This window comes from Cyanistes caeruleus, chromosome 15, assembly GCF_971803275.1.
Source record: "Cyanistes caeruleus chromosome 15, bCyaCae1.hap1.1, whole genome shotgun sequence".
Lineage (NCBI taxonomy): Eukaryota > Metazoa > Chordata > Aves > Passeriformes > Paridae > Cyanistes > Cyanistes caeruleus.
This window is the reverse complement of record NC_141715.1, coordinates 9,556,887-9,574,726: the sequence shown is the minus strand read 5'-3', so window position 1 is coordinate 9,574,726 and position 17,840 is coordinate 9,556,887. Positions and strand designations below refer to the sequence as shown.

Genomic DNA, 17,840 nt, shown 5'->3' with positions numbered 1-17,840 from the left:
TCTGTGATTCTCTGATTTTAGGGGTTTGGGAGCTCCTTAGGTGCCAATCCTGAAGCTGTGGCTGGAGCATGCCTAGTTTCAGTATTAATTACTGCTGTCTGCATTAAAGATGTCAGTGAATCCCCAAGTCTTGTCCTAGATTACAGTGAGATTGCTTTAAAATGTGGGAACTGAGAGCTGTCCTTCCATGTGGACACTTTTTAGTTCTTGACCTTAAATTTGGAGATGTACTCAGGACATTGGGTCACACCTTTATTTGCAATTTACTGGTGGGGAAAGTGAAGCAAAAAATATAATAAGAACCCATTTCTGGATATTTCCTCTCTGAGACATAAATTGTTGCTTCTCCTGCTGGTGGCTCTGGAGGTACCTCCAGTGTTTGTAACTACAAAGGACAACAATTAAACTACCTGTCTGGGTCTGTAGAAACTCCAGGTTCATTTTCCTACCCTGCCACAGATTTCCTTCCTGACCTTGGGCAAGGCAGGTGGGGTCTCATTCCCAAGGACAGCCGGGCTCAAGTGTCTCTCCTTGGCACACACAGACCCCGGAGCATCTGGTACCACAATTCCTCTGGTTATGTGATGGACACCGTGGCTTTGCCCCAGACACATCACAGAGCACAAGGCACTCGGTGCTCTGACATTAGCTTACATAGCAGGACAGAAGGCAGATAAAAGTCTTCCAGAGATCAGCAGCCTTCCCAGCTGGCACTGGTGCAAGAGCAGGCTGGGTCCTCCAGCTTTGCATGGGAAGAAGCTATTTGGAAGGGGCTGATGTGCTGCAGCGAGTTAATGTTTGGTTGCTGTTTCTTTGCAGCACCTTTCTGGCTTGATATCTGTGCCAGGAGGTGGATTCCAGGGGAGGAAATGTGAGCTGTGCAAATACTGCAGCAAGTTCCAGTTCCCAGCTTCGCTGAGATCTGTCAGCTGGCACCACAGGCTGCTTCTCATTTCCAGCTTGTCCTCTGCTTGCATGTCATTAGGCATGACACTGTTGACATGTGCATGGCAAGTATGCATATTGCTGCAGAGTTGCCAAGGAAAGGCAGAAGAGCTGACAGCCAGCGCCTGGTCGCTCTCTCTGCGGGGAGTTTGCAGCAGATGAGGCAGCTCCTCTCCCCATCCCTGTGATTAGAGAGCACTGAGAACAAATCTCCAGTGCCAAGTGTGCCAAAGTGCTGCCCAGCATGGTGTGGATGCGGCACTGCAGTGTACAGCACTGGAGGTGTTGATGGAGGGGTTAATGGCTGGGGGGCTTGTTATCAGTACCTGGATCATCATCTCCATTGCACCTCGTTTTTCTCATGTAAAGAGTTAACTTCTGTAGATGGATGGGAACACTGATGCTGTAGGTGCTCTGCTGGGGCCATCTGTTAGTGCTGGCCCATGGGCTGACTTCAGGGGCAGTGGCTTTGCTTTCCTTCACAGACTCGGCTACCCACCTCTGGCAAGAAACAGAATATTTTTCTGAGCTGTAGCTCTTTCTTAACCTCCCCTTCTTTTCTTCCAGGATCATCCCCCAGCTGGAGAACTCACTTTCACAGGTTTCACCGAGCAGCCTGCCTGGCTCTGATATTTCAGAAGCTACAAGGACTTACTTGCAAGGAATGAGCCGCTATGACTTGGACGAGCTCGATACCTGCTGGTTGGAACTTGTTAACATGGAGCTTAAGGAGATGGGTGAGTACTGCTGGTTTTTCTTTTCTTTCTGGCACGGGTGTCCCAGAATGGGCATTCAGGCTTTTTGAGTAAGCATGTGGAACTAAAGGCCTTGAAGAAGAAATGTCAGAAATGCTGGTCCTTATTGTTTTGTGTTCCAGGCATCTCTAGATAGCACAGCATAACACTGCCTGCATCACTGCTGTTATATCACTGCACATTCTTCAGATCCTCTAGTGGATTTTGGTCGAATCCAAGTACCTGAGCTTGGAATTTGACCATTGGCACTCGTGCTTAGCATGGTCTGCTGGGCAAATTTGTTGGCACAGACCCGTGGGTGTGTAGTCCTGCCTGACTGTGGAGGGATTTTCCAGTCCTTGTTAGGGAAGGGTTGCTTTCTTATCTCTGCAGGTAAGAGTAAGACCTCAATAAAGCATTCAGCTTGTGAGGTCAGCTTGTAGGCTCAAGGGTGCCTACGTGGAGGGTTAGTCCTGGTGGCAAAGGCCTTTCAAGAGTGGGAAAAAGGATTTTACCAGGTGCTTGAGCAGTGATAGTGCACTGCTGAGCAGGGGGGTTGTGCTGGCTCTCACAGGCATCTGGTTGAGGGCTGCAGCAGGATTCAGGATGAGGTCAGAAAGATACAGTTCTATGAGCTTGCATGGAGCACAAACGAGCTCAGAAGCTGGCCATGACGTTGACTGATCTTGGTTTTGGAAGATCTGTCCTTCTGCTGTACTCATGACTTACAAGGAAGTTTTGTTACCATGCTTTTGAGAAAGTTGTAGAAGCTGCCTTCACAGTTTGTCTGATTATCTGGTATAGTATTATATACACATATGCATATTGGATTTCCCATGAGCTCAACACTGTGGAGCCTGTAGCATCACAGAGAAATCACAAGCCACTTTTGCCCTCATTAGCTGGTCCTGCATTAGCAGCCTCAGCTCTGTCATTAGCTCATGCAGGTTTTGTGGCACTGGCAGCTACAGTGGAGTCCTTGGGCAGAGCAGAGGGTGCTGCTAGATAAAGCCAAGTGTCTCAGTCTTGCTCAAGTACCTTGCAGAGGATCCACTCTTCCTCACCCTGCACAACTGCTGCTGCTGTATCAAGAAACCACCTTCTACCACACTGGGCATGGTTCTGACCTCACTGTGCCTTCACTGTATTCCCTGCTACGTTTCCCCTGCCATCTCAACCACTGCATGGCCATCAGAAGTGTCTCTGGGCTCCAGAGAAGGGTTGTCTCTATTTCCACTTCCCTCTGTGTGTATTTCATAAGTCTCTAGAAATGAAGTGGGCAGAGATTTGTCTTCTTCAGCTCAGTTGGATTAAACTTGCCTTACTTTATTATTTCTTCAAAGTATTAGGTTTCAAAAGCAGTTCAAATAATGTGGATACAGCTTCAGCCCAATAGATTCTGGTATCTTGCACCCTCCCCCAGTCCTCACAACTTCTGTAGCAGTGCAAGGGCTAGTACATTTTTTCCAGTGACTTGGAAAGGAAAAGATGTGGCTTTAATTAGTGCCCCATCCCTGATGCTGTGGGGAGCTGGGGGTTTGGCAGGATGGGAGCTGGTGCTCCTGGCTGCAGGACCACAGTCACATCACCCGTGGCAGCCGTGGAGGCTGGAAGTCATCGGGCTTCCTTGAGGGGATGCATCTTCCCACCTGTGGAAGTGATGGGGTTTGGGTGCTCATAGAGGAAAGCTGTTGTAGCAAATCTATTACTGCTCAGCTCCTAGGCTGGGCCAGAGCAGGGGGCTCTGCTCCCTCTGCTTCCCACATGGGAAAAGCCAGGGTTGGATTTGGGTGCCCTTCACCAGCCAAGGCAGAGGATTGCTGCTGCCTGGTCCAAAGGCACTCCATAAATAGCACTTTCTCCTTGACATTAATGACACTGCTAATGACTCGCTGAGATTTCCAAACCTGCTCTGCTAATCTCCAAGATCATTAACATGACTTAACTAGAGAACAGGCAGCTTCTCCTCCCATTCAGAGGAGTCAGGAGTTATCTTCCAGCATTAATTTGGGAGGTAGGCAGAAGTTTAAATTCCTCATGGGTGTTTGGCTGAACTGTTGTCACTGGGCTGTCCAGGGGCACAATATGTCATTCCCAAAATATTTAATGACAAAGAAGGATCCTGATCTCTGACTGGCTCCTGAGGGATGTGCAGGGAGGAGAGCTGGAAAACACCTATGAGATCATCCAGCTCGCCTTTCATGGGTCCACTGTAGCACACAGCACATGCCTTTTCCAGTCCTTTTTAGGTCACCCCAGGGATGGAATTTTATCACCAAGATCAGATAAACCTCCAGATAGCTCCAACTCTCTGCATTCTGCCTGCTGACTCCTCTCCCAATTAAGTGGAATTGCTCCAGAAAGCAAAGGTTTTACATGAAAAGCAAAAGTTTTAAACATAAAGCAGCTTTAAATAGTTTTAAACCCCCCAGTAAGATGCCTCAGTAGCTGTTGTTGTACTCGATGGAAATGTGCTGTTTAAAGAACCTTTTGTGTGCTAGAGATGAAGTCAGTATTTAGGCATGCCTAAGTGTTTTATTTGTTACTGCTGCAATATGAGATTGTAAAAGAAGTGGATCTGAAGAAGACTGAATGAAGCCTGGAGCCAGATTAATGTCCATGCCACTCCAGGCAGCACAGGCCTGTCCTTTTAGACAGGAGCCATGCCATAAGTCTTCATTTTTATATTAACATTTTATGCTGTATTTTATGATCTCCACTAAATCCGAAGCTATTGTAAGAGTGGAGCTAGAGAGACTTCAAAGACCAAGGCTGAAAGATCCTTTTGCAGTGATCAGCACTTAATAAACATATGGAAAATCCTCAAGAAATTGCTAAAATTGTTGTCGGAATCAATTTTGCTGAAGGCAGAGTCGAAGTTTCTAAGTATTCCCTTGACTTAATCCATATGGTGTATTCTGCTCACATATGCCCACCACAGCTTCTATCTTGGGAGCTGGAGGTGTTCCTGGTATTTTATGGCAGGAACATGCAAAGGTCACATGGATTGCTTTTGAAGCTCCGGGGGGAATTCATCGCTGCATACTTGAGATATGTCTGTGTACTAATGAGATGATACCTCCCTCAGCAGAGGTGAGATTGGTCAAGTAGATGTGAAATACGCTGCAGTCAGTGGAGTACCCCGGGCAAGATGTGCTCAGTGGAGCAGAGGCTGCTGTCAGTCCTGCTCCTCATAGAGTGGCTGCTTCCCTCCTTGACACTCCTGGGTGTCACACTCTGAGGCTGCTCCCATTCCACTGCATCCTTGTGGGATTCTAGGAGCCCCTTTTCCACCCTGAGGCAGCAAGTTGGCACTCCCCAGCAGAGCCCATTTCCAAGCAGCTGCCACCCACCAATGTGTGTACATGTCCTGCTGTGCAGGGCCACCCCAGGATAGAATTGTAGAATGGTTTGGTTTGGGAGGGACCTTAAAAGCTCATCACATCCCAAACCCCCTGCCATGGGCAGGGACACCTTCCACTATCCCAGGTTTCTCCAAGCCCATCCAACCTGGCATTGGACACTTCCAGGAAAGGGACAACCACAGCTTCTCTGTGCCAGGGCCTGCCCACCCTTGCAGGGAGGATTTTCTTCCTCATATCCAATCTCACTCTGCCCTCTGTCAGTTTGAAGCTATTCCCCTCTGGAAAACACCACAAGCCTCTGGAACAGAGCTTATTTAGCTCCTTGGAGATACAGATAATCAATACCACGTGTAAATGAATGTATTAATTGTTTGTATGTGATGTATTAATGTATAAATTATCAGGGCTGGAGATCAGTGGTAGGCTCTTTAGACACTTTGCCTTCACATTTTTAGCACAATCAGTTTTTACATCAAGCCGCTGTTTTGCTGTTTCCATAAATTCCTGGCAGTAATTGCGGTAGTTTCCAGCACTACTCCAGTTTTGCTGCTGATGGGGTGAGGAGGCTTTCATCAGGAGTGCTCTAGGACAGCCCTGTCAGAGCCAAGCATCACTTCAGAGAGGCAGCAGCTTCTAAAGTGGCTTCTGAAACATTTTGTCATCATCTTAAATTCGAGCAATAATTGATATCAGTGGGTGGCAGAAAGGGTGATAATTGGTTCCTGTAAATCTTTTAAGTGCATTAGCAGGCTTTGTTTGTAACAAAATGTCTGGAGGTTTCACTGTGGATGCTCAGTTCACTGTTTGTGTACTGGTCACACTTTACATGCAGGGTCTGTTTATAAATAACATTGATAAAAGATTAATGTACAATTGCTGCATCTTCCAAGGGCTGTGTCTGTAGGTGGCTGTGGGACTCCCAGGTGGTCTGCTGTGGTGTTCAGGTGGTTGGCTGTCCCTGAAGGATGCCCAGGGGGGCACTCAGCCCAGGGCAGGCTGGCTGGTGTCCCCATGAGTGCCAAAGCAGGCAAGTTTGAAGTGGCTTGCCTGGGGCGAGCTGGAGGGCCACTGAGCTGGAAGGACATCTCTGGAGTCTGTGGTCCCTGTACCATGTGTGAACACCCCATCCCATCAGGGACCTGTCATTCTTTCACCTCAGGTTTTCAAAGATAGTCAGAGACAAGCCTACATCATTTCACAATTGCTTTCCCTTTTTTAATTATAATTTTAAAAAGCAGTAGTTTTGCTTGTTTTTATATATATATATATATATATATTTCCTGAAAAGTAGACTCCCAGGTTTATAGTCTGTGAATGAGTGGATGGCACAGCCTGCAGTCCTGATAGCTGTTTGTTCATGAACTGTTTCTATCTCCAGGTATTCTCCACAGGGGGAAAGGATTGATTGTTTCAGTAAATTGATATTAGTAGAGCACAGTTCAGTCGGAAATAGGTTTCTGTTTTGTGAAAGGTGGCTCTCCAGCTATTTTTTTCCTCCCCTTGCAATGAGTTGGCTCACACCACAACAAGGAGTAGCTGAGAATTCATTTAGCAGAAGAATATTGTTCCTTCATGCCACATAAATTATGATATTACAGGAATAATTATAACGGAGGGCGATGTTGTGTAAAGGAATGTGCCTGGTACTTCTCCCAGGCGCGGCGCTGTGGCTGCGGTGCCAGCCCAGTAATCCCAGTTCCTTTGGGGTGGAGTGCTAAAATTCTGTGTTTCAGGTGCTGAATGGGCAGCTGTAAGGGCTGAGCTGTGTGGAGTTGGGCTGGGACCCTTGGGAGCCCCCTGGGATGATGGGGGTGGCTGTGGAGCTGCAGGGGTCGTGGCAGACCCTGATGCAGACACACAGGGAAGACCTTCTTGCTTGGAGCAAAGTTCCTTCTGGTTTTCTTTTCATGAATCAGATCTGGAGACTCCTGTAGTGCATCATCATCTGACACCTCTTCTCCTCCATATGTGAAGCAAGTCCCATTTTCTGGTGCTTCCTTTAGCTGGGAATGCGCTACCCCACAGCATCCTGCCCTGTGCAAAGAGGAGACAGGGCACACATCTGAGATGCTGTGGGAGGCAGCATTCCCTGGATTACAGCCCTTCCCACTGTGGGGGGATACCGGGTGTTCCAGGGAGGCCACATCAAAACCCATCATCATTAATGCACTCAGTGTTAATGGGGAAAGGGTGTGGGTGGCCTCCTGGAAGGGTGATGGGACATACTCCTCCTGTGTTGGTGTTTTGAATGTGACTCCGAATAGCTGGGGATTATACTGGCACAGGATTGAAGCCTCACCTCTCCCTGTGTCCCTCCACACAGAAATTCTCAAGAAGTATATGGTTTTCACTGCTGTTCTCTGTGGAGGCTCAGGAAAGCTTTGTTTTCTTGCCTAAGACCTTGGCACACCTTAACCAGGTGAAAATACTGTTCTCTTGGTCAGCAGGTAGAGTCTGCTGACCTGATCACATTCCCAAATGTGGACATCACTGGATTTGTTCATTGTAGCTAAGATCAGTTGTCTGCATCTGTACTTTCCTTCTCTGGGGACAATAGTGGTGTCACTTGTGCATGTACTCAGGAAGTCTTTTGGTGGAGAAATTTTTGTTTGCTGTTCAGCTGTCCACGATCAATAAATAGAGAGTTTTTGCAGCCAAAAAGATGACAATTTTATGAATGGAGTTTAGTAGCACAAACTTCATATGATACAGAAGGAGATAAATGGAACACAAATGGAAAAAGCACTTCACCCCCAGGCCCCATTGTTTAGAGTTTCATAAACGATTAATCACTTCATCCCCATCAAGTGCAATTGTCAATTCAATAAGCTCCAAGGTATTTGGGATGACGCTTGGCAAATGCATTCCTAATGTAATTACACCTAAATGGAGTGTGAGAGCGTGTGTGTGTGCGGGAGGGATGGATCTATATTCCCATGTAGTGCTGGAGCAGCTGCATGGCACACAGGCTGATAAGGGAACCCCACCGAGCTGCTGCTCTCCCTCTGGCTCTGCCTTTCCTCTGGCACAGGGATCAGCGTGAACTTTCTTCCCAGGGTCAAACAGGTGATGGAAAATTCGGGAGGTGGGATGGGTGCTGGTTCTTTCCACTCGAGGTGAAGTGGAATGGTGGCAGTTCTGACCCTGGGCAAGGTCAGGTTCACGATTCCTGTGGAAAACCCCCTCCCTTTCCTTCCTCATGCTGCCTGCAGCTGCCTGCTGCACAGGGCAGCTCTGGAAAGTGTGTGGGGAAAAGCACTGGGAACACCTTGATCACTGTTTTGCTTTCTAGAGGATCAGAGCCTGAAATGTTGGGAGGAATGGAGTAGCTCCAGGCTGGCACTCCGGTGCCTAGGCTCATAGTCACAGATGGGGAGTTGAAATCCTGATCAAGAGGAGGATATTCTTGCTGGACTGGTTTGATACTCACATAAAGTCATGTTGAGCAAGTGCACCTCAGGTGGTGTGTTTGTAAAGGGACTCAATTAAGGCAAAAATAATGTTCTGGCTTTCTCTGTGACATGCATGCAATTAAAGATCATGAGGGGGTGGCTTTGAATTGAAAGAGGATCGATTTAGATTACATATTGGGAAGAAATTTTTCCCTGTGAGGGTGGGGAGGCCCTGGCACAGCTTACCCAGAGAAGCTGTGGCTGCACTGTCCCTGGAAGCATTCAAGGGAACACTTGGATGGGGCTTGGAACAGCCTGGGATAGTGGAAGTTGTCCCTGCCCAAGGCAGAGGGCTTGGAATGGGAAGATCTTTAAGGTCCCTTCCAACCCAGCCCATTCCATGTTTCCATGACATCCAACCAGAACTATGCCAAGAGCAAGATGATGGCTCTACCCCAGCCCTGGTGCTCAGAACTCTCTGTGCTAGTGCGGGATGCTTCACATTGCAGAGCTCCAGAGGCGCAGGCAGCCTGTGCCAGCCTGGGGCTGAGATCCCGCGCCCATTGCCCCGGCAGTGGAATCAAACAGGTATCAGCAGGTTCCTTGGCATGTTGCAGCACAGCAGCCCGAGCTCTTGAAAGGGCTGTGATAGGGAACAGTGTTGTCTGTCTTAGATGGTATCTCAGACTCGACATAGACGTGTAAAATGCCAGGCTGGATGTTTGCAGAGACTTGTCAAGCCAAGGGAAATTGTGCCAGTGAAACATTGGGGAAGAGCTTAAAAAGACAGACAATGGTGTGTTTGCTTGCCGAGCTCGCCTACGTGATGCTTTCCCCCTTGACAGAGTTTTTTCAGTCGATCAGTGGCTATGGGGGGAAAGATGCAGCCTTTGCCAGCCCCATCCAGCCAGAGGTGCTGGGACCCCTGCAACCCCATCCCTGGGGGCTTTAGAGCAGCCCAGTGTTCAGCCCAGAGCAGGGACATCACACTGTGGCTTGAGACATGACCAGGATCCCAAATTTTTCACTGAACAGTTAGTAGCTGTTCCTTATGGGTTCTTCCTCAAGCCTTTTTTCTCTGTCTCTGCTCATAAATGAGGTATTTTCTTCCATTGCTTTGCACCAAGGAGGGGGACAGCAGTTTGGGTCAGGTTCCTCCACTGTCTGGCCAGTGTGTGGATATTCACACTAATGAACTACAAAGTCTAATTGTTTTGTATTGCATCCTGCTGGTACTTCTGTTGTCTCCGTGCCTTCTCCTCTGATGACATAGTGCTCGTAGGGAGGCAGGGTGTGATGGGAGCTTAACTCTGCCTCTAACCCTTCATGGAGAACCTTACTCCTGCTCCTGACAGATTTTTCTCCTTGCCTGGAGTGACCTCACGTTTCATTTGTGGCACCAGGATCTCTGTGCACAGGTGGGGGGCAGCACTTCTGGGACCAGCCTTCAGTGTGGCACCATTCTGGGGCTGCTGAGCTCCTGGCAGCAGCATGCCCCATCTAAAGGCAGCTGGGTATCCCGCTCCTAGAGGCTGCTGCACTAAGAAACCTCTCCCAGTTACTAACCTTGTATTCCTGGTTGTCTCTGTGGAGAAAGCTCTGGTAAAGCATCCCTGCCACCTCTCTCCATTAAAGATCCTGGTATGGGGGGAATAAAAGACCCACCTGGGTCTGACCTCCTGACTTCACTAAACCCAAACACAAAAAACCCCTCATTTATCCTCAGTTTCTGCCTTTGGCTTCAGTTTTACATTTCCGTTTAATTGGCCATAAAATGGTCAATTTTCAGTCTTAACAATTAAAGCACTGATTTTGTGTTGCCAGAGCTTGTCTGAGCCCTCACTGTGGAAAGCATCTTTGCAAAACTTGTTTCCTTGAACATTTAAACTGTCAGCCCCAATTATCCGCATTGCTTCAGCTGAATGGGTTTCCTTCCTCTCAGCCAGCAGCAATATTTTGTTACTGTCTATGAAACATAGACTGCATCCCAAGCTAGGAGCAGCCGTGTTCCGAATCGCCGCTTTTACCGTTGCTGTGGATTTGCCTCTTGAGTTGCCATCTGAAATGCTCAGCCCCTGGCAAAACGCTCCCTGAAGGTGGGTGGGCGCCTGTGCCGGAGCTGCATCAGTGGCTTTGCCTTCATGCTCTGCCTTCTGCCTTGCAGAAAAGCCTGAGCTGGATGAGATCACCCTGGAGCGAGTGCTGGAGGAGCTGGAGACCATGTGCTACGAGAACATGAATATCGCCATCGAGACCGAGGAGGGCTTGGGCATCGAGTACGACGAGGATGTGGTGTGTGACGTGTGCCGCTCGCCAGAGGGGGAGGATGGCAATGAGATGGTGTTTTGTGACAAGTGCAACGTCTGCGTGCACCAGGTGAGCCCCTGAGGGCGGGGTGGCAGCGCTTGGCTCTGCTCATCACCCTCGGGTACCCTCCTCCTCTGGCTTCCTCCCATCCCCACCCATCCCTTCCTCTGGGCTGCTGGATCCTCTGGGCTTTCCTCGTGGATCCCAAGTGCAGCTCCAGAGGTGTGGGGATAGCAGTGGGGTCTTGGATAGCTGGCAGACAGCAAACCTGCTTTTCTTACTTTTTTAGCCCCAACCATCTATAAGTGCCCACAGAAACACACCACCAGAGGTTGAAGTGTCCCTTCCTCCTTATTCTCTGGTCTCTGTGATATTTTATGTCTCCCTCATCCTTTAATATGCTTACTTCTCTTCACGGCATTTATTATCCAGTGGGATCTTCAGCACCCTCAGGTAACCAGCAGTGTGTGCAAGACTTAGCTGGTGGCTGGGTGGGATGTGGGTCTGCAGTCCTGTGCTTGCACAGACCCCCCCAGCTTCCTCCTCATCCTCTGCTTTATCTGGGGAGTGGTTGGACCTTCCAGCTCCAGCACTGCAGTCTCACATGGCGAGGTTTCTGTCCCAGCTTCCCCACTGGGTGAGCGTGGGATTTCATTTTATTTTGCTGCCTGGAGGAAAATAAATTTTATTTTTAGAATTGAATGCAAATGCTTCAGGCTCTTGCTGGGGGGAGTCTATGGGCCTCCTGCTTTTGGGGAAACCTTGACAAGGGGAAGGCAGCAACGTGAGGGTGTCCTGGGTCCCTTGTGGACCCAGGGAGGTTTTACTGGCCGTGCTTCAAGGGGAAGCGCTGTGTGGTGATGGGATGGCAGTAGCAGCACCTGGGCTTCAGCCTCTGTGTGAACGGTTTTGGGTTTTTTTAGTTCTAACAAGAGCCATTTGCTCATCTTTTGGGCAGCTTTTCCATCAGTGCTTCCTGGAGGTGGGAGAGCACTGGAAATATCTGTAGGAGGTGGGTGTTTTGAATGGTTTCCATCAGTGAATCAGATTCCACAAAATACCAGAATGATTCAGGGTTGTGTTCAGGGTATTTTTTATTTCCTGGGTTCTTTTTTAACAAGCCCAAGTGGCAATGTCAGGCTGTGAGCTGGCATGAGCCACAGCAGGGACTCAGGGGGAGCTGTGGCACTGTGTGTTCTCCACTTTAAGCAGCAGCCCCACTGCTGCAGAAGGGGACACAGCAGTCTGGATTTCAAGGCTGTTGAAAGAAAAGAGGGATTTTCAGTTGTTTGCAGGGAGTAAAGTCCAGCCCTAAGCCCTATGCCAGCCCATAAGATGCCCATGATTTAATCTCTGCCCTGATTTACACCCTAAGCCTCAAAGTCCAGAGGCACAGTGCAGGGTGTTACGTGGCATGGTGGTTATCTAACCTGCACTGTGCCTTTGCCAGCACCACATCCCAAACCTTCTGGGAGTGATGCTTTCCTGCAAGCATATGGGTGCTGGTGCCATGGGCTTCACCAGAGCCATGCCTTGTCCTCCTGCATCCCATCAGGAAGAGGCTCAAGACACTCAGTGGTGGGTTATGGTGCCAGGTGGTATCGTTGTGCTCACTCCATATGCATAACACAAGCCATGAGGCTTGCTATTAATTCCTAAAGTCAAGCTTTTAGAAAGCACATGCAGTTGTCCTTTTAAAATTGTCAGCGAGGTGGAACCGTGTCACCTACTGCTAAATCACAGTTCATTGCTCTCACAGTGACAACATCACATTTCTGTGCAGCATGGGAATGATCCACCTTCAGTTTCCAGCCACCATGCCATGGGCCTGTCATCACTGAATTCCCTTTCCCTGGTGTGGCCACATGGCTGAACCTGCCCTCTTTTCCATGGACCACACCAAGCTTGTCTATGGCTTGGCATCCTCCCTGGATTTTTGGCATCTTGTTCTCAGTGATGTTGCACCCCAGATAGATGCAGCAATAAAAATAGCTGTGCTGCTCCTACTCAGCATTCCTCTGGCTTCATGTTTCTGGAGCACCTTCTGCCTCTGGTGCTGCACTTGGAAGAGTGTGTTTAGCTGATAATGCACCTTGTTTCTAGAGCTGTACCTTGTCTGGGACAGAAGCCCTGTATTTTCTTCTCAGGAGCAGAATTGCACCTTCAGCTGCTCTAAAATCACTAGAAATAAATAACCAAGATCTAAGAGTCTGCTAGAGATGGGCACCTGGTCATAATTCCTGCTTTCCGCTGGATTTCGAGATGAGTCTGCCAGTTCATTCTGCTGCTAGTACATATCAGGCTGATTCTTGACTGGTAGTAAATCACATGTTTTATAAAACATGTTCCAGAAATGATTTATCTGTCAGATTTGGAGGCACTATGAAACACAGTAAGTCTCCTTTGAACTGTGTAGACTTGAAGCAATAATATTTCCTCTCTTAATTCCTTGTTATCCCAATGATCTGTTCACAAAGTGGCTTTTTCCACTTGGAAACCACTATCAGTCAATTTGTGATTTGGGGCAACCTAAAATCATGTTGTAGTCTGTTCTGGGCCAGTAAAGACTGATGGCTGACTTTTGCCATGCTCACACATCTCCATGTGCCCCCTCTGTTCCAGTTTCCCATCCACAGCATTGTCACTTGCAGTGACAGTGACCTGCATCAGCAGGAGAAAAAACTATTCTTTTTGGGTGGTAAACTTCAAGAAGTGGAGCTGATGAATGCCCAGGCTCAATTTGCAGCCACCAGTGCTGGGAGTCCATGTCAGCACTGGCTGCTTACCTTCTGTAGGGACGTCAGAGCAGCCAGATGTAGAATTAATTACATCTCCTCACTTTAAATAGGGACACAGCCCTGTGTTAGTGCCCAAGGCAGTGTGTCGCCCTCTGAAAACCCTTTAAGTGGGAGTTATCAGGACCTGACAGTTAAAAACTGTCTAGTTTTAGTAGTAGCTGTTTAATACAGTCATAAATTATGGTTGAAGTGGAAAGTATTTATCATTATGTGATACGGCTTATCATTTGGCTCTTCCCCAAGTACAGAAGAGAAATATTTATGAAACACTTTGGCTTCTCGGTGTCCTGTGTTACCACAGCAGGTCAGGGAGCTCCATGGGCAGCCCAGGCCCTTCAGTTCTCTCTTGGCTGGAGTCTTGTCTGTGCTCCCTTTATATGTGTCAACCTTAAGACTTACTATCTTTTTTGGTTCCTCCCGTCTCATTTGCATTCATGACTCTTGTCTTCCCTTTTTTACCTTTCTGTAGTTATTTTTGCTTCCCCTTTGGGCTGTGCTGGGCCTGTGACCAGTGCGGTCGACTTTCTCAATCATGGGCTTGTGGCTTTTCAGCCCTCAGTGACCTCAGAAGATTTCTCTGCATAGCATTTCTTACTTTTCCAAGTCATTGTGGGTCAGGAACGGGCAGGATATGAGCGGGCAGATGTCTGCACCGCAGAGCTGCTGCTGGTGGAGGCTCTGCCCCGCCAAGCCTGGAGCCAGGCAGGTGCTTGGCAAGAGGCACAGCACCTTTTTATACTTAGCTTTTAATAAAAACCCAGGACACACTGATCCACCATGAGCATGCATGTGAAAACAAGGAAGGCAGTAAGGAAGGACTTCAGCTCCCTGTCCGTGCTGCGTTGAGTCTGCAGCTTGTTGGGATGCAGCGGCAGTGGGAAAGGTGGGAGTGATGGAGGCAGTCTGGGAGGATGTCCATCCTGGGCTGCTGGGTTAACCCTCGTCCCTCATGTCTCCACAGGCGTGCTATGGCATCCTGAAGGTCCCCATTGGGAGCTGGCTGTGCCGGACCTGCGCCCTCGGTGTTCAGCCCAAGTGTCTGCTGTGCCCCAAGAGGGGGGGAGCGCTCAAACCCACCCGGAGCGGGACGAAATGGGTCCACGTTAGCTGTGCCTTATGGATACCTGAAGTAAGACATTCTCCAGCCTCCTCCTGACACACGGGTGGGCACAGTCCTGGTTTCAGGTCTTGGCCCAAGGATGTTCATTAACAGTGTAAATAACAAATACAGTTTGGCTTATCAAGCTATGCCAGAGCCGCAATGCCAGGCAGTTATCACGCCGTGTGTTTAATTAGCAGCCAAGGGGCACCCTGTTAAGGGAGGGCAGAGAATTGGAGTGCAGAGCCACAGAGGTGGGGAGCATGCCTTTGAGCAGAGTAAAGCTAATTTCATATGCCCATCTGAGATACACCTCAGATGAGGAATTAATGTAGAGGAAAAACCAACATACATTTTTCCTTCTGTGTCACCCAGATTTGTTTCTGGTTTTGGGTTTTTTTTCCAAATTACAACTGACCCTGAAGAATAAGAAATGTAATCCATCCTTCATTCAGACTGCCACAGACACCCTCTTGGAGGAGATTTGGGAGCATAGCTGACATTTACAACTTGTCTTCTATTTTGTGGCCAGGTTAGCATTGGATGTCCTGAAAAGATGGAACCCATTACAAAGATCTCACATATCCCAGCAAGCAGATGGGCTTTGTCCTGCAGCCTCTGCAAGGAGTGCACTGGGACATGCATTCAGGTATGTAACTTGGCACTGAGGAAACTCTGACCTCGGGGATTGTGCCTGTATCAGCCACTGGAGCCTTGAGATGCTGAAGGACATGGTCTGAATGACTCTTATTTCTGTTCTGAGTAAACTTAATGACAAGAGCCTGTCAGGCATCATCAGATGTTGTTTGCAGTCATTTAATGCACTGAGTGCTAGAACTCTAGATTAACTTTCTTTGCATAACACGGTGGTGTTGCTGTAGTGACACTAATTACTGGGACTGCAGATGACCTTGGTTTAGATCAGAAGCCTCCAGGAGAAGGGTTTTTTGAGGCTGCCAGGAAAGTGAGATGCTCATGGGATATATAGCACAAGTATTTCACAGAACTGAGGGGGGGTCAGCCTTTCAGTTTTTGGGGAAATCAGGGTGCACAAGGGTTGGATAGTCCTCACTGACTTGCTGCCTCAGAAAATAAAGTACTTACCATGTATGACATTTCCACATTTTCTATTTTGCCACACCTAAGGAAACCACTGCTGATACCTGATTGCCTGCCCTCCCAGCAGGAGAGACAGACATTCTCTTTTCAGATAGAAAGCAGGATTCTCCAGGTTTTTCTATGACAAAAGTGGGACATAGCTTCCCACACCATGATCTCTGTTCTTGGGGAGCAGAGCAGAAGCTCCCATACGAAATGCAGCACTCTTGGTGTGAGGGCATTTTTTGGAGCCCTGCTGAACCCCATGATTCCCCCTCCTTCCACCTGCTTGGTCAGTGTGATGTCCTGGTGGTCCCAAAGCCATTAAGCTTTGGAAAATTGAGAGAAATTTAGGGATGTGTCCTGATCCCAAGTGATCAGCTTCAGTACCTCAGCAAGAGCTGCACAGTGGAGGTCGGTGTTTGCAGCAGTGACCGTGGACCAGGAGCTGCTGGCTGGTGGCAGAAGGGCAGCAGGGATAGGAGCTCTGCAGGCTCTGCTGTGTTTGTGCTGTTGTCTTGGGTTTAATACTTTAAAGGCAGCTATTTAAAAGTAATCCCCATAGTTTGAAATGAAATCTCACAATACTTCTTTAAATCTGTCACATTGACTCATTTTTTTTTTGATGGCTCTGGGTGCTTATTCACCCTGCCAGATGGAGATACTGTGTCAGAATGGCAACTGCTTTCAAAGAACAGAGCAGCAGGGAAGGAAGCAAACAGGCTTGGCAGCATCAAAAAGAATTCAGTGTCTCTCAGGCTTCATCCTCTTAGTGCCATCATGACATGGGAGCTGTGAGATCCCGGGGACTGAATGGATTTGCATTAAAGGTCACCTGAGATGGAACAGGAGCCTTGCTGTCCTGGAAGCTTATGGTTTATAAGTCTTCATGAGATTGCCACTGGAGCATTTACCGAGGCCACCCTGCTGTGTGCAGGATGGTTTTGATTCAAGGAAAAGGGGGAGAAGTGAAAAAAAAGCAGCCAGTGCCTTTATTTAAGGATTTATGGGGTAAATTAGCACCCATAGGTAAATAAATACGCTCTGTACTCATCCATGGTACAGAGCTCTGTTTCAAAAACTTATTTTTACAGAGCATATTTTATGGAGCATATTTTTGCTAGAACCTGTTTATACAGGTGGGATCTACCCTTGTCAGCATTTTGGGTTTGTGACCCAGCTCTGAAAGAAGGATGTTGTTTTCTGCAAAAGCACTGGGTGTTTGCTCCTGGCAGCAGCAATCAGGTGCTGGAGGTGGGCAGGTCTGCAGAAGGAAGGAAGTTGCTTCCAGGAGGGGGTTTTCCAAGAGGGTTTTATGAGGCAGAAATCTGGGAGGCAGGCTGGAGGAGTAGAAGACTGTCATCCCAGCAGGGCATCTCAGAGGCAGCACTGCAGCTTGAGAAAGCACCCACCTCAGCCACATTTGCAGAGACACACACAAGAAGTCTTTGTGGGGACCTCTGTGTGTGGGGGTGTTTTTCCCCATCCAAATTTGACCATCAAAAGGGAAAGAAACTAAGAAAAGCCCAAGGAAGGGCTCCCCACTGCTGCCCATGTCTTTGCCCTTGCTGCTGCACGTAACTCAACCCCTGCTTTCTGGTGCAGAGCTGTGAGCCCAGAGTAACCTGGTGTGACCGTAACCAAGCCTAAGCTGCCTGATGCTGTGCAGAGATGCAGCTCTGGAGACACCCTTTACCTGACTCCTGTTAAGAGGAAGTCATTACTTCATGGTGGTTCTTGTGGTCAGACATCAGGAGATGCCAGACAGCTCAGAATGCAGGAGGAATTTTCTTGTTTGCATTTCTGAGATGGAAAAGAGAGTGCCAGGAGCCAGGCTCTGGTGCAGCCTGAGTCCTGACCATGCTTTTTTGGGACTCCACTCCCTCCTCCTCACGTGTCACAGCGACTGGAAGAGCTCATCAAGGCAGCACAGAACGCCAGGGCTCTCTTGGTTGCTGGCAAGCTTCTCCAAAGGGCACAATCTTCTGCTGTCCCCATCTTCCAGCTTTCTTCTTGTTGTCATATTTTGCCCTTGGAAATGTCCTCCATCACTCCCCCATTCATCATCACTTCTCTGCTCACTGCCAGCCACTCCCATTAAG

The 17,840-nt window shown here is 48.5% G+C and overlaps 1 protein-coding gene across 6 annotated transcripts in view; it reads left to right on the top strand.

The window, feature by feature from the left end:
- Positions 1-17,840, top strand: part of JADE2 (jade family PHD finger 2) — a 70,918-nt gene that overhangs the window by 36,060 nt on the left and 17,018 nt on the right. For all 6 annotated transcript variants that reach the window (XM_086851532.1, XM_086851536.1, XM_086851531.1 and 3 more), the window contains exons 5-8: positions 1,513-1,682; positions 10,601-10,812; positions 14,503-14,670; positions 15,173-15,289. In XM_086851532.1, the coding sequence (XP_086707658.1) occupies positions 1,513-1,682; positions 10,601-10,812; positions 14,503-14,670; positions 15,173-15,289 (667 nt within the window). The remainder of the gene's footprint in view (positions 1-1,512; positions 1,683-10,600; positions 10,813-14,502; positions 14,671-15,172; positions 15,290-17,840) is intronic.